The sequence below is a fragment of the Orcinus orca genome, chromosome 2 (genome assembly GCF_937001465.1).
Source record: "Orcinus orca chromosome 2, mOrcOrc1.1, whole genome shotgun sequence".
NCBI lineage: Eukaryota > Metazoa > Chordata > Mammalia > Artiodactyla > Delphinidae > Orcinus > Orcinus orca.
In genome coordinates, this window is record NC_064560.1 from 125,663,468 (window position 1) to 125,686,266 (window position 22,799).

The window sequence follows — 22,799 nt, forward strand, 5'->3', positions numbered from 1 at the left end:
TACAAGGTGGGGGACTTAATGTTGACCTCAGTTTATTTCTTGAAACTATCATGATGTCAGCCCTCCTCCTGGTATCCCTAATGTGAAAGTGGACACAGGGATGTCAAAGGAGGGGATGGCGGCTGTAGCAGCAACTCTGAAGCAGAGCTCAAAGAACTGGAGTTGCCGTGAGAGGGCAGGGTGGTCTAATGGCCTGCTCCGTGTCATGTACTTGGCGGGGGGTTGGTTGGGATACAGGGAGCACTGGGCAGCTCTTTGCTTTAGTGGCTAAAACAACTGCTCAGTTGACAGGTCTCTTAGGACCTAACTGCGGGAAAAAGATGGATTGGTTTTCATGGAGAAAGTTTAAGAAAACGATCTGTTCAGAAAGTTTCTTGATTCTTTCTGTATGTGGCAATGGCTGAGAAAGGCTGATCTGGAGAATTGATTCACTGGACTGGGAGATAGAGGAACTGGATTCTCTTTACAGATTACCCATGGTTAGTGGTGGCAGTTCAGTCAGGTGGTCTCTTGGTGCCAGTTTAAGGTACCTATAAATTGATTCTCAAGGAGTAATATGTTAGGTGGAATATGCCTGTGATTGATCCCTAGAGAGTAATATGTTAATTAGATGGCATCTCTAACCTATAGGAAATGAATATTTTCCTTGTCAGGGTTCAGAGAAGATGTGCATTGAAATCATCTCCCTGGCATTCCACCCAGAGGCTGAAGTGATGTGTGATGAGAATGTAAAACAGGTGTACGTGGAATACAAGTTCTACGATCTACCCTTGTCGGAGACGGAGACTCCAGTGTCCCTGAGGAAACCAAGAGCAGGAGAAGAGATCCACTTCCACTTTAGCAAGGGTGAGGCATCCCTGGTGAACAGCCAGGAGAGGAGGCTGACAGTCATTTAGTCTGAGGGGTCCAAACTACTCTGGACTTCTGTTGGAGTGGACCCTACTGTTTTATTTTCTTTTATTTATCAAAGTAATATATGCATATGGTTTTAAAATATCAAATAGGCTTAAAAAGATTTTTGATTAAAATATAGTCCTTTGCTCCACTCTTTCTCTGCAGATCACTCCCTCTCACCCCTCCCTGACCACCCCCCTCAGTCCACCACACCACTTTTCACTTTTTCTGCTATTTCTTCTGTTATTTAACCCCATGTTTCTGAGAAATGATTCTATTGCAATTTCCTGATTCACTAATTCATTTCCTGATTCAGACATTATCTGTTGACTTCCTATCTTGGCAAATAAAACATCTCTCTTGTATCACACCCATGCTCCCATATAGTTGGATCATAATTTAAACTTAATTTTTAATTAATCGTAATTGTTTCTATTATTATGGATGTGTAAACAGTCTTGCAGGGCCAAGTTTTACACCATGATTATAGTCTCTTTCTTGTTTATATTTTGTTTGTCTCAATTTTTCATTTGCTTTATTTTCATTATACCTGTTGGGATTCTTTCTACATCCTCCAGAAGCCTTTTAAATTTTCAAATAATCAAACCTGTCAAATAATTTATCTTTTTTTTTTTTTTCCTGAAGATCTCTCTTTATCTTCTTGTTCCTCTTTAGCACACTGTTCAGCTATTATCCCACTGCTGCCATTTGTAGAGTTTAATTTAATTCTATTTTATACTGGATGTTTTATCTCCTGGGTCATGTGTCACCCTCTGATTTATTATATTTTAATGGATCATATTTTCTAGTAGCTTTTAAAGAAAGAATACACTGGAAGTAAATATTTTGAGATAGTCATGCATGAAAATTCTGCCCATATATTTGATTGATAATTAGACCAAGTATAAAAATGTATGTTGAAAACATTTTTCATTCAGAATGTCAAAGCAGTTGGTCCATGGTCTTTGGGTCCAGGCCTGGAGTCTAACGCTTGTATGAAGACTACCCTCTACCTCAGAGGACTTTAACATTTTTTCTTCATTTTTAGTGTTCTTAAATTTCAGAATAATGTGCATATATTTTCTTTAATTGTTCTGGCCATTCAGTGGGCTCTTTAAATCTGGAAGCTCATGGCTTTTAGTTCTGGGAAATTTTATTGCATTTCTTTGATAACTTTTTCCCCCTACATTTTCTCATTTTCTTAGTAGAATTTTGGATCTTCCAAACTGATCCTCTAATTTTATCACTTTTCTCCTATAATTCTACCTCTGTTTTTTTCTTCCTTTTTTTTTTTTTTGGAGGGGGTGATTTCCTTAATTTTATCTTCCAGTCATTGACTAGGTATTTATTTTAAATTTCTAAAAGCTGTTTCTTGTTCTCTATTCCCCACCCCCAACTCACCCCCCCGCAACCCTTTGAAAAAGTATATTCTTTCTTTACATCATAGGAGATAGAAGTTTTTCCCTCACTTGTGTAAAGTGAGCTCAAGGGTGGGCAGTCCAGGGTTGAGGCCACGTGATCAGGATCAGGGATCCAAACTCCCATCTTGCCTTCCTGTCCCCCTCGTGCCTGTCTTCCATCCTTTCAGATGCCTCACGGTCCTTAATAGCAGCTGCAGAAAGGAAGGCTACCTCCCAGTTTCACACACCACGGTGGGCAGAACTCAATCATGTGGCCAAGCTAAAATAGAGGCTGGAAAACATAGGCTAATTTATTTGTCTGCAACAGTCCCATGTAGAAATGAAGAGGAAGAGGGGAATGGATGTTGAGACCTTGAGTTGAACCTACTTCAAAATCCAAATCTCTAGGCGGCCTTAAAAAAAAAAAAAAAATCAGTCTCCTAGAATTCTTCCAGTTGGGCAGTGGTGGGAGCATGTTTATCCTGGCATTTGGCAGGACAGCTTCCAACACAGAGTGTAAGGCTTCCTTTATATCAGTGGTTGAAGCATTTTCTTAAAGGGCCACATAGTAAACATTTTAGGCTTTGTGGGCCAGTCTCTGTCACGACTCTTCAACTCTATCATTGTAGTTGGAAAGCCACCACAGATAGTATGTGAACAGATGGCTGTGTTCAACAAAACTTTATGAAAACAGGTAGCTGGCTCATGGGCCCAATTTTGCCAATGTCTGCTTTATATCAATGTTTTACACATACCATTTATGAAAGTTTTAGTGCCCAAATAGCAACAGTATATGATTCTTTGCTTTTTTCCCCACTTAACCCTTAATACAGTGATAGACCTGGACCCAGTGGAGCAAAAAGACCGAAGGCAGTTTCTGTTCGCCATGCTGACTGGACAAGATCCTGAGCGAGGACAGTAAGCATCTGCTTCCCACTTTGAAAGACAGGAGACGGAGACGTCACACAGGAATTTAGGAGTTTGAGTTTGGCTTTGTGGTGATATAGAATATTTTAATAACTTCTTTCATATTAATATACTCCTAATGAATTTCCCATCTGCTTGAGTCTAATTTATGTTTGTGACTAACTACCTGGTAAATTATATCATCTCACAGGATTAGTTCATTTCTCACCCATGCCAGCCCCTGATAAGCACTTTTTTTTTTTTTTTTGAGGCAGCAATTTACTTGAATACTTAGTGCCCCCTACGGAAAGGACAAAACGCCTTGACACTCTAGGATAATTTGATTCATTTCTCTCAAACATAGTACCATACCATTGCTAGCTTACCGAATATTATGCCTTTATAATAGCAATTTTATTTTTGACTTAAAAATGATTTCTCTACAGAAATACTTTGAAGTAAATTCTGGGTCTGCCCTAAGTTTTAGGAAAGCCAATTGTCATTATTCATATAATCTGAGAAGCCCTCCTTTTAGAGGTTCCAGATGAAATGCATGGGATATATATATATATATATAGAGAGAGAGAGAGAGAGAGAGAGAGAGAGAGAGAGAGAGAGAGAGAGAGAGACTAAAAAATTTCTCATTTAGCTGAATTTTGAAAATCAAATTTAAGTGGACATCTGGGTTTTCTTTTGTTTTTGGCAAAATCTGGCAACCCTACCTCCTTTTCGTGTGTGTGGGTAAGAAGTAGTATGGGACTGGTGTTCTAATCCATTACTTTTCTAACAGCCCAATAAATTTATTTAATTTGCATTAACTTTGTCTCCAGTTAGTCCTAAGAAGGACTGAAAAAGGAGCCAGTTGAAATAAACCGTGAATTTGACTTCAGTATCACGGTGGACTTAAACAGATATAAGCTTACTGGTAACTTTTGGAGATGGAAAGAGATTTGGTCGTTTCTCTTTTGCGTTAATGTTAAATTTAGCTTTTTTTTCTCCTCTCAGCATTCCTACAACTCTCTCTTCCTTTATTCCTTTACAGTGGTAATCTTTTTCTTTTCTTTTTGTGATCTTCTGCTCAATTCGATTTCAATTGATTTTACCTTTGATTTTCTTTTTGCCTGTATGATATAGCAGATAGAACATTGCCTTTGTAATCACACAGACTTGGTTCTGAATCCTGACTCTTCCACTTACTAGCTCTGTGATGTTTGACGTATTATTTAATTTGAAGGCTCCGGTGAGGATGATACTGAAATAACATAGTTTACCTAAAGCACTTGCTATTGTGCACGTGATGCGGTGATGTGAGTTACCGTACATTTCCTGGGAAAATGGGTGGAGGAGTCAGTATTATCCCTTTGCTTTGTTGAAGTTCTCACTACGGATACAGAAACATAATCACAAACGAATATTGCTTAATGACTGTGAATGCATCACTTTCAGGATTTCTTCTTTTCAGCTTAATCGCGTTTAGCTGTGACTTAAAACGCTTGAATTTTTGGTGCTATTCTTGCTCCCTTAGCACTTTCTATTAGCCACCAATGTTAGCTTTTAAAAAATTAATAGGAATATGAAATGTCCAGTATAGGCAAATCCAGAGAGACAGAAAGTAGATTAGTGGTCACCAGGACTGAGGGAGAGAAGAGTGGGGAGTGACTGCTTAATGGGTATAGATTTCTTTTTGTGGTGATGAACGTGATCTGAAATTAGATAGTGGTGATGGTAGCACAACATTGTGATTATACTAAGAAACACTGAATTGTACACCTTACAATGGTTAAAATAGTAAGTTTATGTTATGTAAACTTTACCTCAAAAAATTTAATAGGTATCAGTTTCTGGAATTCAATATCATTCTTTGCTAGACTAAGTCAAGGTAATAATAGTCAGCCTTCTGTTATCTGCAGGTTCCCCCCGCATCCGTGGATTCAACTGATGGTGGATGAAAAATATTTGAAAAAACAATTCTAGGAAGTTCCAAAAAGCAAAATTTAACTTTGCCATGTACCGGCAACTATTTATGTAACATTTACATTGTATTTACAACTATTTACATAGCATTTACACTGTATTAGGTATTATAAGTAATCTAGAGGTGATTTAAAGTATATTCTATATGCAAATCCTACACCATTTTATATAAGGGACTTGAGCATCGGTGGATTTTGGTATGAGGTGGGTCCTGTAATTGCTGTTAACTGCTCACTGCTTAGGAGGAACTGTGCTGTGTTCTTTACAGTATCATCTTCCAAGACTTACAACTCTAAGGAATACACCTTTTATATTAATTTTGCAATTCTGTATTCCTTCTGTTTCCTTTACTCTGCTCAGGCTTGGCATAACACTTTTATTTAGAAGTAAACCTCTTCTAACTTCCATAATCTTGGTTTTTGTTCAACACCTCCACTGCCCATTTCAAATCTTTCAGCAAAACTGTAAACCATCTTAAAAGGAATTATATCTCAACAGTTGAGACAACTTGATCAACTACTTTACCTCAAGTCTTAGTTCCTTCCAGACCTGTTACTTTAAATCAAAACGATTTCTCAGTCTTTTGCTGTTGTAGTCTTGTAAAATGGAGGAAAGGGATTCAGGGAATACAATGTATAATTTATGGTTACTTTTATCTTTTTTTTTAATTATTATTTTTTTAAGCCTAAGGGTATCAGCAGTACTGAGTTAAATGGATTTTTCCCCCCTTTAGTTTAAAGTTTACAGTGGTAAGTGACCCTATGGATGAGGAAAAGAAAGAATGTCAAGAAGTAGGCTACGCATATCTGGAACTGTGGCAGATCCTGGAATCGGGAAGAGACATCCAAGAGCAAGAGCTAGACAGTGAGTGATATGTTTCTGTGCTCCTCAGTTCCACTTATGTCTAAGGAAATCATCCTAATAGTGAATACATTTTGTTTTACCTTTAATACATAATTACCACTACAAAGTTGATGAGACAATCTGGATTGAAATCCCTACAGCTATATTTATTTCTAGATCAAGTATGAATGTAATCAGTTGTGTACCTTAGCCCACATACCTCCTGACAACTAGAATCTATTATGAATCTCCAGTGTTTGAGACATGGAAATTTTGAAAAGACACATTGTTTTGATTTCATTCAAATTTAAACATCAGACTTTCTCGCCGCCCTTACTGACTGTGTTCTGAAAACTGTGTACCTTGTTTCCTCTTACCCACCCAGAATGGTCATGCTTGATTCTAATCTCTTCACTCCCAACATTTCAATCATAAAATCCTATTAATTTTACCTCTGAAGTGTTCTGAATCTGTCCCCACCTCCGTTAAACTTCAGAACCCTTTTTTTCTCTCCTGAATTACTCACTCAACAGCCTCATGACTACCTTCCCTGATCTACTTGTGCCCCCTTGGAATATATTCCCCAAAGAATGGACCCACTTTTCTAGAACCCAATTAAAAAACTGTAATTTCTAACCCCTTCAGTTAAAACCACATTCCTTACAAGACAAATGGCTTGTTGTGCTCTGGCTCCTGCTTATCAGTACAGCTTCATTTCTGCCATTTCTTACAGTTTTCCAAACTTGTCCTCCTATCTTGGCACGTGCTGTACGTGCTTAGAATATCTTTTACTTTTTGAAGACTAATGGATTGTCTCCAGAAAGCCTTTTCCGATTCTGCATTCTGGATTGGTGCCACTTCTATGTGTTCCCAAAGCACCTAGAGTTTTCATCACAGCACCTACCATACTATACTGTGATGACTGTGTGTTTTCCATCGTCTTCCACCAGATTGAGTCCCACTAAAATATGAGGTATAACTTTATTTAGTATCCCCAGCACTTAACGTGGAAAATACCAGGTATTTAAGTGTTTGTTTTTCAATGAATGACACTGCTGTCTGACATGTTTCTTTTTCCTTTTCCAAGTTGTTAGCCCTGAAGATCAGGCTACCCCCATAGGAAGGCTGAAGGTGTCCCTTCAAGCTGCTGCCGCCCTCCATGCTATTTACAAGGAGATGACTGAAGATGTGTTTCTGTGATGGGCAAGTGCTATTCCATTCTAAACCCTGAGGGAACCATAGTAAAAAGTCTCTTATAAAGCAACTTGTTCTACCATGAATTTGGTTTACTATGATGTCTCAAGCTAATGATGAAAGCTTAGAATGATGAAAGTTTCTTTCTGAGATATTAGCTGGATTAAGGGAATTATTCTCTAATGGCTTGGTACTTTTCCAGGCGAGAAGCAGGCTTGCTTTCAGGAACTGCAAAAGAACTGTCACAGAAGGTGAATTTACAAAAACAAAACAACAACAACAAAAAAAAAACCACAGTTTATTATCTCTTAGTTCTTCCAAAATTGAAAATATCAAGTCCTACTGCTAAGGAGAAAATAACAAACAAACAAACAAAATCCGAGACCCCTCCCCCCCTCTTCTCTTAAAGTCACAGAACACAGAAGGAACTGCAGTGGGACAGGTGGGTGCAGAGAGAACCAGGAGGGAGAGGATGGCAAGATAAACTCCCCAAATACTTAAAAAGCTGTTCAACAGAAATTGTGATAAATACAGGACAATGCGAGACAAGTAAAAACAAGGAGCAGCAGTGACGAGAGGCTGTGTTGTAGATGTGGCCTCTCTCCCTCTTCTCTTTTCTCGTCAGGGTATTCTAGGCCCAAGGCACGACTTACCCCTTCCAGATCTAAATGTTGACTCCTTCGAGCCTCCTTCTAGATTTTCACTAGAAGCAGTACATGAGACACAGCCATTTTTCCTCATATATCAGAAAAAAAAAAAACAGTGGTAATTCTGCTTCTACCATTGTACCATGTGTGAATTTGTAAAGAAGATGAAACCAAGCCAGGGAGTATCACTGCTTCTTATGTCTTCCAAGGCAGCAGAAATACCTCAGAATCTGCATGAGGCAAGAAAGCAGGAGAACTCAGATGGAGGTACCAGCCTGATCAGACTCACTAGCTCAAGTTGTATGGTTTACACCATTAGCAAATTCCAAGAACCTTTTCTTGAGTACTGCAAAGATGGAACTTAAAGAGATGTGAGGAAGATCATGGCAGTAGGGTAGGATGGAGGATTGAATCTGCTGGTCAAGAACCATGGTACAGGTAGTTAAGGGGCACCTTGTACCAATGTCTTGGAAATACGGCTTTAAGACATCAAAGAATAAGATGTCAGAAGCCAACGATGTCCTGGCAGAAGGTGACAGGAAGAGAGAGGAACGAAACGGTATTTATTAACAGCGGAAGCCTCTGCCCTTCTTCAAGAACACCTCCTCCCTTGCCATCTGGATGGGGCCATTGGCACGTGTCCTGGTGGGCCTGGAATTCCCCAAGTAGATTGGTCCGCACAAATGGCCCCCTAAACCCATAAACACAAATGGCAAAACTTCAAAAGAAAAAAAGGAAAAATACAGTTTCTATGTCATGTAAAATTTTCAGGGATTGGCTGAAGGAAGAATGGAGCTGAGGGCCAAAGTTCCGAAGTTACTTCCTCTTTTTCTTGGGAGGCGCAGAGCTGTGTCTGGAACCTCGGTTAGAGCCTCGGCCTGAACTGTGCACAGATGCCTTCCTCTTCCGGCTCATACTGCGACTCTGTTCCTCTTCCTCCTCATAGCGACTTTCACGGTCGGCTAAACAGAAGAACGTGGCACTAGTTAGCTAGACGTTAGCTTTAGGTATCTAACACTGTTGGACACAGCATGAAATAATACAGAGAAGGTACTTTGGAGTCCGTTTTTTTTTTTTTTTTGTGGTACGTGGGCCTCTCACTGTTGTGGTCTCTCCCGTTGCAGAGCACAGGCTCCGGATGCGCAGGCTCAGCGGCCATGGCTCACGGGCCCAGCCGCTCCGCGGCATGTGGGATCGTCCCGGTCCAGGGCACGAACCCGTGTCCCCTGCATCGGCAGGCGGACTCTCAACCACTGCGCCACCAGGGAAGCCCTGGAGTCAGTTTTAATCTTTACTCAGCTGCTTACTAGTTGTGTAATCTTGGGCAAGTACTTAACCTTTCTGAGCCTTGGTTTATTTATAAAATGGAAAACTGTTTTAGGATTAAAGGTAATCTATGCAAAGGACTTATCACAATGCTTGGGATACAGTACAGTACTTTGCTTTTCAACTTTCATTTACATTTGGCATTTGGTTTCAGAGTAATTAAAACCAGTACTACAAAAACATTCCTAACCTGGAAGAGGCCCAGAAAGCTAGACTATTACAGGACTTAGATTTGGAGACCAAAAGACTATTATAGGACTTAGATTTGGAGACCAAACAGCCTAATTTTGGAGCCTTACAAGATTATCATGGCTAAGGGCCCACCGGGGGGGTTGAGCAGATGAAAAAAGCATCCAAGTCGGCAGAGTTGTGCCACCTGGAGAGCACGGACACACTCCAGACCTCATTTTCTTCTCTGGTCAATGAAGTTGTAGCTGTGGCTCCACGTCAGTTTTATATTGTTCTTATGTTACTCTTATTCGGCAAAAAATATTGAAACCTGTGCCTCAAAAAAATAAAACAACAACAACAAATCTACCTTTTCGGGCTTCTTCCTCCAGTTCATCCCAATCCTTTCCACTCTCTTCTTCACTGCCCAATGATTCCTTGGAATAATCTGCAATAACATTGATTAAGCATTATTTATTAGACAGGAATGGAAAATGGAATGATAAAATTCTTCCCTTCTAAAGCCTCCAGAAATGACATTAGGTTAAGAAGTCATGAACACTTTTTCCTACGAAGACTAACCTGATTCTTCAGCTTCTGATGAATAATCTTCATCACTGTCCTCCTCCTCTTCTTCATAGTCATCCTCTGAAGGATTAAAAGTCTCATCTTCGATTTCAGACTCAGAATCCCCTTCCTCAGCATCACTCCCCTGGTGAATTAGAGAGAGCATAATACTGTACACTGGGTGTTTTCCTTTTTTTTTTTAAACACTTACTTTATTAACTTAATGAATTAATTCAACCCACTTAGCACACCAGCATTATTTCTATCTTACATGAAAAAATGAAACAAAAACACCCAAACCCCTGAGTGACCAAGAGATACAAAGACTTAATTAAAATTAATATAAGGTACAATCACTAGATACCCTAAATATCTCATTCTTATTTCTTAGAGTCACTTCATCCTTCTTTACCCAGGAAAATTAACCACAGACATACTGTTGGTAATAATGCACTAAACAGAGGTAGGAGGGCAATTTTTTAGAAAACAATTTTTGCAAGATTACCTGAAGAATTTTCTCCCAATACTAAGAAATTCTTTGAAGGAACAGTTTTTGTAATCTCAAATCTTGTCAGTGGCTACCGATGCCCAATTAATTTATCATTTACCTGTAAAACTAACTTGGAGAAACAACAATACCAAGTTGTATTCAGAGCTTCTCCCGTTTGATCTGGTCCCCTACGTACTACTTATATGGCATTCTCCTAACCGCCCAAATGATAATGGGCAACACTATGTACCAGAAAAGAAACCCCACACTCACGCACCTCACCCTCAGGTTCCAGAAAAGACCAGCCACCTTGTTCAAAGAAGCCCTCAGGGTCATCAACAATGGTCTTCATAATTTTAGTCCAGTTGAGGGACTGTACTCCTTCTGTGTACTTTAGGTCACAAGAACTGGGAAAAATAACATTATAAAGTCAAAATCAATCCTCTATACTTTGTGAGAACATCCCGTGTCATCTTGGTCATTAACATCTCTAAAGAGCAGATACCCTTTGCATACTTGGGAGCAGGTATTCTTTGCGCTGTGCCACCACAACGTACCCAAACATCTGATGTTTGGTCTCCCAGAGCACTAGCCCTCACGAGAGAGCACCTTTTTTTAGTATTTAAAGTGCCTTGTGTTAAGAAATGCTCTAATGACATTTATTCACGTCTACTGAGGAGCACAGAATCAAAGTGGGTGGGAAAGAAGAGAAAAGAAAACCAAAAAACAATAATAGTAAGGACCACAACAAGAAACCTTCAGCATAAAACCTGTCTGAAAGACTAGCATCAAGCCATTATGGGCACAATCATAAACACTGAAACTTCTGCTTCTAGCCATGATGGGAGTGCCAAGGACTAGATTTACGTTTGTACCTTAAACAACCAGAAAACCAAACAAAATATGGAACAACACTTTTCAAACACTGCATAAAAAGCAGCACAGGACTAAAAAATCCCTGTGGAACTACACAATGGAATGAACAGCATCAGGAATGGTAAATATGTGAGTAAATATAAAAGACTTTCCCCTACTCATTTTGTAAATTAAAGGATAGCTGTTTAGAAGCTAAAATAATAACAATAAATTGTGGAATTCACAGTATATTAGAAGTAAAATGGATGATTAATAATAGCAGAAAGGATAGAAGTAGAGAAATGGAAGCATAACAACCTTCTAACAGACATGGTATATTATCTGAATGCAGACTGTGATAAGCTAAAGATGTATATGTAAACCTTACAGTAATCATTATAAAAGTAAAACAAAGATTTGTAGAGCTAATCAGCGAACTAGGAAGATAATCATAAAGAATCATAAAATTAATCTAGGGACAACTCCTGGCGATCCAGTGGTTAAGACTTCACCTTCCAATGCAGGAGGTACGGGTTCCATCCCTGGTCAGGGAGCTAAGACCCCACATGCCGTGCAGCCAAAAAACCAAAACATAAAACAGAAGCAATACTGTAACAAGTTCAATAAAGACTTTAAAATTGGTCCACATCAAAAAAACTTTAAAAAAAAATCATAAAATTAATCTAAAAGAAGGCATAAAAAGAGAAGAAAAGCAACAAGAACAGATGGGAAAACAAATAGCAAGATGGTACATTTACTGGTGGTCCAGTGGTTAAGAATCCACCTTCCAATGCAGGGGATGCAGGTTCGATCCCTGGTCAGGGAACTAAGATCCCACATGCTGTGGAGCAACTAAGCCAGTGCACTGCAACTACTGAGGCTGCATGCCACAACTACTGAGCCCATGCACCACAACTAAAGAGAAGCCCACGTGCTGCAACAAAAGTCCCGCACGCCACAACGAAGATGCTGCAACGAAGATCCGGAGTGCAGCAACTAAGACCCAAAGCAGGTAGGTAGGTAGGTAGATAAATTGACCTTCTTTAAAAAAAAAAAAAAGAAAAAAAAGAAAAAAAAAAAGATGGCAGATTTAAACCCAGCCATGCTAATAATTAAGTGTAAATGGCCTGTTTTTAGCAATCCGTTAAAAGGTAGACATTCTCAGAATGGATTAAAAAAAGTAAGACCCAAATATATGGTGTCTCCAAGTAAATCACTTTAAGTATAAAGTAATGTAAGTTAAAAGTATAGGGACAAAAAAAAGACACACCATACAAACTCTAACCAAAATAAAGCTAGAAGTCTATAGTAATATCACACTGCGTAGATTTCAAAACAAGGAATGTTACCAGAAATAAGAAAAGACACTTCATAATGATGGGGGAAAAAAAAAAATCAAAAAAAAAAATTGATAAACCTCTAACCAGACTAACAAAAAGAGGAAATTATCAATATTAGGAATGAAAGGGGATATATGATTGCACAAATACTAGAATTGATAAACTTAGACAAAATAAACCAGTTGGTTGAAAGATACAAGTTGATTCTAGAATTTACGTAGAATAGCCAAAATAATAATAGCCAACTTTGAAAAGGAGCTAGGTGGGAAGACTTACACTACCTGATTTCAGGATTTACTATAAAGCTACAATATTCACGACAGTACAGTATCAGTGTAAGGACACATAAACCAATGGAACAGAATACAATACAGAATTAGACCCTCTCCTACATATTCTTTTTTTTTTTCAAACAAAGATGCCAAGGTAAATCAATGGGTAAGGGATAACCTTTCCAACAAATGAGAACTAGAATAACTGGCTACATATATGCAAAGTATGAATCTTGATTCTTACACCACAGTAAAAAAAATAACTCAAAATGGATCACAGACCTAAATATAAGACCTAAATCTATGGAACTCTAGAAGAGAATAGAAAATTTTTATGACTTTGGGTTAGGCAAAATTTATTAGATAAAACATAAAGAGCAGAAATTATAAGAGAAAAAGGTTGATCAAACATATTTCATGAAAAATTTACACTTTTGGTCTTTAAAAGACATCTTAAGAAAATGAGAAGGCATAGAAACTACTGGAAGAAAATATATGCAAACCCTCTATTCGATGAGGGACTTATATCCAGCCTAAAAAATTCTTAAAACTCAGTAATAAGACAAGCAATGTGATTTTTAACATGGGCAAAAAACATGAATATACTTTATTAAAAGTACAGAATGACACATAAGCATAAAATGCTAAAAATCATCAGTAATCTTGGAAATGCAAGCTGAAACCACAATGAGACAGCCACCCACCACAATGGCTAATACGGAAAAGACTGACAACACCAGGTATTGGTGAGGATGTGGAGCGACTATAACTCTCACATGCTGTAGGTTTTCCAGCCACTCTGGCAAAGGATTTGGTAGCTTCTCATCAAGTTAAACATACACTTAACCATAAAACATATGACACAGCAATCCCACTCTTAGGTCATTTATCCAAGAGAAATGAAAACATGTCTATACAAAGACCTGTACATAACACTTACAGCAGCTATTCATAAGACCCCCAACGGGAAACAACCCAAACATCTATTTACTGGTAGATGGGTAAATAAAGTATGGACTCTCCATAGAGAGGAATACTATTCAGTAATAAAAAGGAATATAGTAATGATGTGTAGAACAACTTGAATCAATTTCAAGAGCATTATGCCAAGTGAAGGATGAAAGATACAAAAGATTACATACTTGTACAATCCCATTTATGTGAAATTCTAGATGAAGCAAAATACATAGTGGCAGAAACCAGTGACGGCTGAAGGGAGGGGAATGACTATTATAAAGGGGTATGAGGAACTTCTGTGAGCAAAGGAAATATTCTATATCCTGATTATGATGGTAGATACAAGACTGTACACGTTTGTTGAAACACATCAAATCATATACTTAAATTGAAGAATTTTATTACATGTAAATTGTACCTCAATAAAGCTGATTTTAAAAAGTCATACAAACTTAATAAATATTTGTGATACCATATCACTTACCTGCACATGTTTCTTAGGAAAATCCTCATATTAACTATAAACTTGTATCTTTCTCACAGTCTATTTCTAAGCTCTCTCAACCCATTTCTTAAGAGGAGATTTATATTTATAGTGCCTCCCCTTCACAGGTAAGTGGAGGGGGAAGGAGGGCAGAGCAATCTACACTCATGGCTACACATGCCTCACCCTTTACCTATGTAGTGATGTCTCCCTTTTTATCGGGGTTCCGGTACTTCTATGAGGAATTCTTTTAGCTGAAGTGTCAGTATATGAATGTCAAAGGCTAAAATAAAAATATATTCTCTCATCTTTTAGTAAAAATAGGGAACTAGAAAGAAATATCCCCCACTTTTTGTAAATAAATTATTACACACGTGTATGGATCTTTTTATATACCCATCAAGTAGAATCAAAAAAGATCTTAGATTCTGATTTTCCTACATCCATAAACTACTGTTGGGTATTCAGGAAAAAGTGGCTCTGTCTAACAGATCCCAAATTTTCGAGTCCTGGTTGATAACAACCCAAAGGCAGTTTCACTAAGTACACCAGCAGATTTTATGTATGACATACCACACTCATATTCTATGGTACAATGTTCATGGGCTAAGTGGGAGATTGCTGGCAGGTCTACTTACTTCAACCATTCCTTGATGGGGTCAAGAGAGGCAACAGGAATGGCATTGATCATTGTCACTTTCTTGCTGTAGTCCTTGTAGACGATTACCATGTCAAAGTTCTTCAGGTGAAACTGGACTCGCTCAAAGTGAATCAGCTCCACTTCATCCAACGTCACCACAAAAGGTGGCTGTCAGGAAAGAACAGGATTATTTTCATAAAAATACTTCCCACAAAGCACTAGCATTTTCAAACACTTTCAGGATCTAAAAATCACTACACAAAGGATAACTAAACTGTTTTTTTGTTTGTTTTTGGGGGCAAAGACTAAATACGAGATACCAAGAAGCCCCAGTGAAAGGATCTGCAAGATCAAAATCTTTCCTCAAGGAGAATACATTTAAGGAAATTATGTAAAGAAACTATCTTTAAAAACTAAAGAGACTTTTAAAGAATCATTTGTTCAGTAAGTTTTATACCTAAGATAAGTATCAAAAATGAAAATCCAAAGCAATAAGGACCTAGTTTTCAAAATGTCTACCCTCTTGCTTTCTTTTCTCTAACACTTGTTTTCCTAAAAAGAGGTCAGAAATACTCACCCACTCTGTAGCATTTACCAGCGCACTACTAGTGGGCTGGAGGAGGCAGGTACTCCTATAGGGAGCGCCATTGAATCTGAAAGACAGCAAGAAACTCACCTAAGATGGGGCTCATTGCAAGAGAAACTGCTGCTGCCACAACAGGCTTCTTTCCTTTTCCCATTCCAAACACAACTCCAGCATGCTTGCTGGAAACTCATTTCCAGAGGGAGCCTCTCAGTCTTAAGCCATTCACCCCAGCCCTTAAACATTTCCAAGAAGGAATGGATGTCCATAGGAAAAAGGACATGATATGTCATGTTAAATTATTATTAAAGGAAGAATAACTAATTTTTCTAAAGGCCGAAAAGAGGAGGAGATACATTACCCCAAGTCCCTAAAAGGCACTTCAAATTCCAGTTCCTCCTTAGTTAGAGCCTCTACTTTCTCAATGAAATTTTTAAAGGCTGTTTTCAGTTTGTGCCTCATTTCTCGTTCCATCTGCAGAAGAAAAAATTACGAATTAACTACAGTTATCACTTGTTAATAGTAATCCCTTCAAAAGGCATGAAGTGCTTTTGTAGTCCTTAATTCTGGTAACTATGATACTAGCACAGATACTTTATTACAGGTCACCATAACATTAACTGTAGAGCTGAGCCTGCAACTTAAGTCTAATCCATAAGCCATAGCACTACACCATGCCAGCAGATACTTGAGAAAGTTCTGCAGATAGTTTCAGGTGTTGTTTATAAAATATAACAATTACTGAACTCAGATCTGGACTGCATCCTACCTCACTCCCCTGCAAAACCAAATTTCACCTGCTCAGCATAGAGGTCATCTCGGTCATGCATATGCTGATGTTTCCCCAAGTCTGTGGTGATCTCCCCCACTTCTGTGTAGAACTGCACATCTGTGTGCCGCTTCTTCCCAAACATGATGGCATTCTGAGGGCACAAAGCAGAAAGAACAAGAAAGAAGTCAGAAGACTTCTTCCACAAAGAAGTCTACACAACAGACAAGCAAGATAACAACAAAACATGAAAATATTAAAACATCTACACTGGAAACCACAGCATTTATGTAAAAACAGTTAAACCATCCCTGGTGTCATCATCAATAATGACATCTGGGAATATGAAAGAGTATAAATTTTTAAAAGATTATGTTGGTAATAAATTGTCTAAAGAAAAATTTTCAGAAACAGGAATTTGGAGAAGACCTTATACGTTTTGGAGGTCATTATATATCACACCAAAGGAACAAACACGCTTAGCACCTTCTAGATGTCAGGCACTGTGGACTTTATAAGCATTATTTGATTCAATCCTCCTGATGATCTTATGCAATAGGTGATATTTTTCATCACTATTTCAAGGGAAAGAGGGAGATAGAAAGATCTTGCCCAAGAGCTCACAGCTAGCTGATAAAAAGATATACCTTGAGGTGAAAGTGCAAGACAATAATCATTTCCCCATCACACGGCTGGAACAAAGCATGCTTGATGTTATTGTATAGAATATCCACTTTGTCTCCTCGGACAGACGTGAAGCGAAAACCTGCGGGGGGGAAGAAAGGAAGCAGCTAAGTATCAAGGAACATCATCAGGTTAGGCCAGAAGGTACTGAATCTTTTCTGGCTGATTTGAACAGGGTCAGAGGAAATGCCAATAAGGTACAGAGCTTTCCTTTCCTTCTGGCCACACAGCGATGTCAAAGTAGATTCCTCCAAGCACTTCCTTGTCCTACTATATTATCTGATCTGTCATTCCTACAAATGTGCCCCTGAAGACAAAGCCCAGGCACATGAGACATCATCCATACCATTGACATGGGCCTCCAGTGAGCCTTGCATCCTCTTTTGGGCAATATTTGGGCGAATGTACAGATCTTTCAGTTTGGGATTACTCCGGTTTAGATTGATCACCAGTGAGTCTTGTTTCACGATGCCCTAAACAGAATGAAAATCAATGTGAATTTTCACGTATCTTTCCTTGTCCCCAAAACCCACATGTGTCCTTTTGCATGAAGGTGCTTTGTTGGTGTTCAGGTTCACCTCTTTCTCTTTTTCTTCTGCTTCCCGAGTCTTGTAACGCTTCTGCACTTCTTTTATAATTCGGAAAGCATTCTGAAGGTTCAAGGCTGGTACTGTCTGTTCTCCAGGTGCCTTCATATTTGAAGCTCGGTATGTACTGCAGAAAAGGGGAAGCACTTATGTGAGTTTCTTTATTACGCCAGGTAACCTGAACCCATTATTATGTTTTATAACTGGTTTAATTATCTTTTAGGAGAAAAAGGTACTACTGACTGGTGAAACAATGTCTGGAAAACTGAAAAAACCTCCCTTTCTTCTCTCTTAAACAGAGAATATTATAAATGACTAATCCATTGGGTGGGGGAAACACACATATATTTCAAATCCAGCATAAACTTCTCCAAATTATCCTATTCCACCTCAAGAATGAATAGACTCCAATGTGGCACACATTTGAGATTTTATCACCAAATATGTATATAGTGAGGATAAAATATCTTCACGAGGATTTAAATTAGGTTCCATCCTCAAAACAGTACAAAGTTAGCAAGGTGAACCTAATCAAGTGCCACTGAGGAAGGTGCTGCCATTCACTAGAATGGGGGAGAACACAGCACAGAGAACGAAATGTTTCTGAGGGTAGCACTTCTGCCAACAGGCATTTGGGGATGGTTGTTTTCCTGGGAACTCACATTTCCTTGACAAAAGTGGCTTCTGGGTTAGGAAAGATGTTGCCCTCATTCCTGCCCAGAGCACTGCCTGGACAATAGAAGTTGATTCGCAAGTAAGTATAATCTCCTTCCACAGACATACTTATATTCTGTTCAAAGAAAGGAAAAGCATTAGCAAAATAAACAAACAGATTTCTTTCCTAGATAAAGATCAGTAGCTATAGAGATGCTAAAATTAAGTTAGTAGTTACAAGCTGCTAAACCTAGCTTGTAATCCTTAATCTAAAACTAATAAACTACATATTTAGCCTATTTTTTTATATGACCAAATGTGTGTTTCCAAAAGAATCACTGAGTTCTCAAAGCTCTTTCTCTGTGCCACATTTATGAAAAAAGGTTAAAAAATTCTCAAAGTTCAAAGAGAAACAGGCAAATTATGTTTCTAGACTAGATCATTTAACTTTCTCCAAAGTGCAAACTGGAAAGGAAGAAAAATGACAGCAGGAGATTAGGGATGGGGGAAAGTCAGTAATGCGGGAAAGGTAGCGTCAGAAGGAGCAGAATGTGAGAGACAATGCAGACAAGACAGTCATCTATGATAAGCAGGAGAGTCATCTATTTTAAGACACTGTTTGGATGGAGCTTGATTCAAAGTTAGTACCTTTATTGTGGCAATGTGAAAAGGTGTCGCAATGCCAAACACAGGCATTATTACAGTCTCATATTTCTTATCAATGTAGATCTTCATTTCCCGAATATGTGGTTCCTTAGGCATCAAAGACGGGTTTTTATAGGACACATTAGATTTACGAGCTCTGGAGTGGGAATAAGATGTTTTTGAGAAATTTCTGCACAACACATATAACCCTAAAACAATCTTACAACTCCATGCAAACTCTTACTTCTGAATCTGCTGTTCCCCTTTCTGTTCAGTCAATCGCCTCTTTGCTTCCTCATTGAGTTGAGCTGCCAGTTCTTTTTGATGTGCTCTTCGCTTTTCTTCTGCAGTCATCTCATTCTGGAGAAGGGAAAACCCAAGTTATCAAAACCTGTGAACCATCAAAGTAATACAGTAAACTTAATACAGTAAACTTACTCGTGTTCTTTCTGTAAGTAATGCTGCTCGGGAACCTCTTCCCAACAGGTCCTCAGCCTCATCTTTCTCCTCTTCCTCTTCTTCCTCATCCTCATTCTATGGGGGAAAAAAATCATAATCAGAAATTCAGGTCTTAATTATTTTAGCCAATATTGTTTATCTTCTTCACTGTATCAAACTTCCTACACCACTCATTTATCTTCTTCCTACCTTTAGAAAAATCCCCACGTTCTTCACTTTCTTCTTCACAGAAGTGAGAATGGTAGCCGGGCCATCCTGGAATACAAGTAGGAAGTTAGACATCTGTAAGAGCATTTAAGTGAAACACTTTCACTTTCAAACCCAGTAAATAGCTGGGCCATGCTTTGAACCTTCTGGTCCTAAAAAATCTTTGACAACAAATAAAACCAGTTATCTTCTGAAACGCACATCAGGAACTACAATTTGGGAGGCAACGCTGGGATCATGATTAAGAATACAGGCTTGATTTGAAACCTGGCTCAAGCACTTTCCAGCTCTGTGACATTAGAAAAGTTACTTATACTTCTGTGCCTCAGTTTCTTTATCTGCATACTTGGATAAGAATATTTACTTCACAGGGTTATTATAAGGATTCAATAAATTAATGCATAAACATGCTTAGCTTATAATAAGAGCACTTAAATATTTGCTATTATTAAGAATCAGTTCCTGCTAAGTGAAAGAAACCGGTCAAAAAAGACCCCAAATATCCAGAAAAGGCAAATCCTTAGAGATAGAAAGTCAGTGCCTAGGCCTGAGGGGGAAGTGGGGAGTGACTGCTAATGCACACAGGGTTTCTGAGGTGATGAAAATGTTCTAAAGTTAGACTGTGGTGATAGTTGCATAACTGTGAATATACTAAAAATCACTAAATTGTACACTTTAATTGTATGGTATGTAAACTGTAGCTCAATAAAGCCATTACTAAAAAAAAATCAGTTCCATTATCAGAATCAGTTCCTGACATTATCATAATCGAAGTTCAAGCCACAATGTAATAAAGGGGTTTGGCTTAAACAATCTCTATCCCTAGCTGTATTAGGCTATCATAGGGATCTCTCCTTCCCCTTAGCTAGCATTTAACAAATATAAAAACAAAAAACCCACATAAAATAGATAAGCAATAAACAAGAGTAAATAAGGATTTACTATGTAGCACAGGGAACTATATGCAGTATCTTATAATAATTTGTAATGGAAAATAATCTGAAAAAAATATATAACTGAATACTTTGCTGTACATCTGATACTAACATAATATTATAAATCAACTATACTTCAATTAAAAAAAAGGAGGGGGGAACCATAGGGTAAAAATGCGCTTCCAAAGTCAGTTCATGACCACTCAAAGTGGAAGAAGCAATACATACCTCATCCACAAGCACTGTGTCACCAATGAATAGGGCATAGGTTTTCTCTTCTGGTTTCTTCCCTTCCTTGTTAGTCAGGTCTGAGAATCCCAAATTGATGCTGAAAACCATTCCTAAAAGAGCAAAACAGGAATGAGTCAATGACTGTGAAAGGATGGAGAAGTGTGATTTTATACAGAATAGAGGGAGACAAAGCAAAAAGAAAAGTTTCAAAAAAGTTATTTTTCTATTGCATGCATGTAAAACTCACCTTTCTTCAGTTTGTACTGATTTTTACTATTAATTACTAAAGAGCCTTCACGGAATTCAATGCCCATTCCAAACCTAAAAAAGGAATGAAGAGAAACTTTAGCAATAGGCTAAAAGATCTCTAACCTGAGTCAAGTACAATATATCCTATTTCAATTTTCAAGATAAGGCAAGCAAACATGCTGAGTGATTTGCCCCTGATGATCAGTCAGTTAAAGAAGATCTGAGGACAGTCTTTGGGTTAATATGTTGAAAATGACTTTCTAATTAAGTACTGCATATAACACTTATTATATTTAGTAGAATGTGATAACTGGCTTCATTAAATCACCTAGGCCAAGACTTGGTATAGGTCAATATATTTCCTCTTGTCCATCAGAGAAGGACAGAAATAAACTATATACCCCAACTAGCTTCCATCTAAGGAGACTGCCTAGAGCTTTTGTTTCTCAAATGTCTTTGGTTCTGTAAGATGTTATTAGGTATTTCTAGGTGTTCAGTGGTCAAATACATTTGAGAAACACTGGATAAAATAAAAATTGAAAAAAGAATTTAAATAGTAGGATATCTCAGAGTACTTAATTTGCAAATATGAGCTGAGGTGTTCTAAGAAAGGAAATATAGTATGTAATGTCTCCTCACATTTGTAATTTAAGGCTGGAACACTACTGGCATCTACTACATTGGTCTGGAAAAATCTCCACCCTATCCCTGGGAGTAGAACTCAAGCATTTCTCACATTCTCTGATAACACAATGTGTCTGGCACACAGTTAAGTTTAATAGTCCATAAATATTGGTTGAATCATCTAAGAATATTCTGCCTGACTGCCAGTCACGAAAACTGACTCAGAGTGACAGTGTATATCATAGCATCTTACCCAAGGTTTTTGGTAATTCTGTTCAGCAGCTCTGGCTTCTGCTTTTTAACCACATCCATGACAGCATTATATACATCACATATCTTCACACCTAATGAGACAGACAGGGGACATTAAAGCATCTTTCAGAAAAAAAAAAAGCCCCAAATCACATTTTTTTAATCAACATTTTTTTCACCTATTAAGTCCACTAGGGACTTCCCTGGTGGCACAGTGGTTAAGAATCCGCCTGTCAATCCAGGGGACATGGGTTCCAGCCCTGGTCTGGGAAGATCCCACATGCCACGGAGCAACTAAGCCCATGCGCCACAACTACTGAATCTGCACTCTAGAGCCCGTAAGCCACAACTACTGAAGCCCACGCGCCTAGAGCCCGTGCTCTGCAACAAGAGAAGCCACTGCAGTGAGAAGCCCCCACAATGCAACGAAGAGTAGCCCCCACTTGCTGCAATTAGAGGAAGCCTGCGTGCAGCAACAAAGACCCAATGCAGCCATAAATAAACAAATAGATAGAGAGATAAATAAATAAATAAATATTTCATAAAGCAGGGTTTCTCAAAGCATAAAATAAGGAATACAGTTGCAGGAGTGGTAGGACTTAGAAATGTGCATTTTAAAAAACAATCTGCCTGGTCATTCTTTAATTACACTGTTTTTTAGAATCACTCCAGTGGGACTGTGGAACCCCAGTTGGTTTCATTGAAATAATTCAAGAGTTGATAAAAGGTGTCACATTAAACTTATTATACATTTTGAAAAACACGACTACTAAATGGGTGAATTACTGCTGGAAGAACTCTGGACTTAATTTTTCAGGGTCTAGGATATGAATACATATTTCAAGCCAGATATGGTAGCCTCAGAGGGGTTTTTATTATTAAACTACCTAGGACTATGATCTCTAATTGGATTTCTCAAGATCGACTTGAGGTATCATGGGGGAATGGTGCCTGGAAGTTCTG

At 38.3% G+C, this 22,799-nt stretch overlaps 2 protein-coding genes across 3 annotated transcripts in view; one reads left to right on the forward strand and one right to left on the reverse strand.

Moving 5' to 3' along the window:
• RPGRIP1 (RPGR interacting protein 1) overlaps positions 1 to 8,599 on the forward strand; it is a 162,519-nt gene extending 153,920 nt beyond the window's left edge. Inside the window, 4 exon segments of the mRNA XM_049705479.1 lie at positions 654 to 846; positions 3,128 to 3,212; positions 5,908 to 6,038; positions 7,105 to 8,599. Of these exon segments, the coding sequence (XP_049561436.1) occupies positions 654 to 846; positions 3,128 to 3,212; positions 5,908 to 6,038; positions 7,105 to 7,217 (522 nt within the window). The 3' untranslated portion in view covers positions 7,218 to 8,599.
• SUPT16H (SPT16 homolog, facilitates chromatin remodeling subunit) overlaps positions 7,494 to 22,799 on the reverse strand; it is a 33,814-nt gene continuing 18,508 nt past the window's right edge. For both annotated transcript variants that reach the window (XM_004274099.4, XM_049705480.1), the window contains 19 exons: positions 21,838 to 21,928; positions 20,959 to 21,032; positions 20,709 to 20,821; positions 19,528 to 19,593; positions 19,318 to 19,413; positions 19,124 to 19,239; positions 18,883 to 19,036; positions 18,243 to 18,370; positions 17,572 to 17,707; positions 17,340 to 17,466; positions 16,957 to 17,075; positions 16,338 to 16,463; positions 15,902 to 16,014; positions 15,535 to 15,610; positions 14,956 to 15,125; positions 10,687 to 10,816; positions 9,935 to 10,064; positions 9,723 to 9,800; positions 7,494 to 8,820 (listed from right to left, as the gene is read on the reverse strand). In XM_004274099.4, the coding sequence (XP_004274147.1) occupies positions 8,675 to 8,820; positions 9,723 to 9,800; positions 9,935 to 10,064; positions 10,687 to 10,816; positions 14,956 to 15,125; positions 15,535 to 15,610; positions 15,902 to 16,014; positions 16,338 to 16,463; positions 16,957 to 17,075; positions 17,340 to 17,466; positions 17,572 to 17,707; positions 18,243 to 18,370; positions 18,883 to 19,036; positions 19,124 to 19,239; positions 19,318 to 19,413; positions 19,528 to 19,593; positions 20,709 to 20,821; positions 20,959 to 21,032; positions 21,838 to 21,928 (2,189 nt within the window). In that variant the 3' untranslated portion in view covers positions 7,494 to 8,674. The remainder of the gene's footprint in view (positions 8,821 to 9,722; positions 9,801 to 9,934; positions 10,065 to 10,686; positions 10,817 to 14,955; positions 15,126 to 15,534; positions 15,611 to 15,901; positions 16,015 to 16,337; positions 16,464 to 16,956; positions 17,076 to 17,339; positions 17,467 to 17,571; positions 17,708 to 18,242; positions 18,371 to 18,882; positions 19,037 to 19,123; positions 19,240 to 19,317; positions 19,414 to 19,527; positions 19,594 to 20,708; positions 20,822 to 20,958; positions 21,033 to 21,837; positions 21,929 to 22,799) is intronic.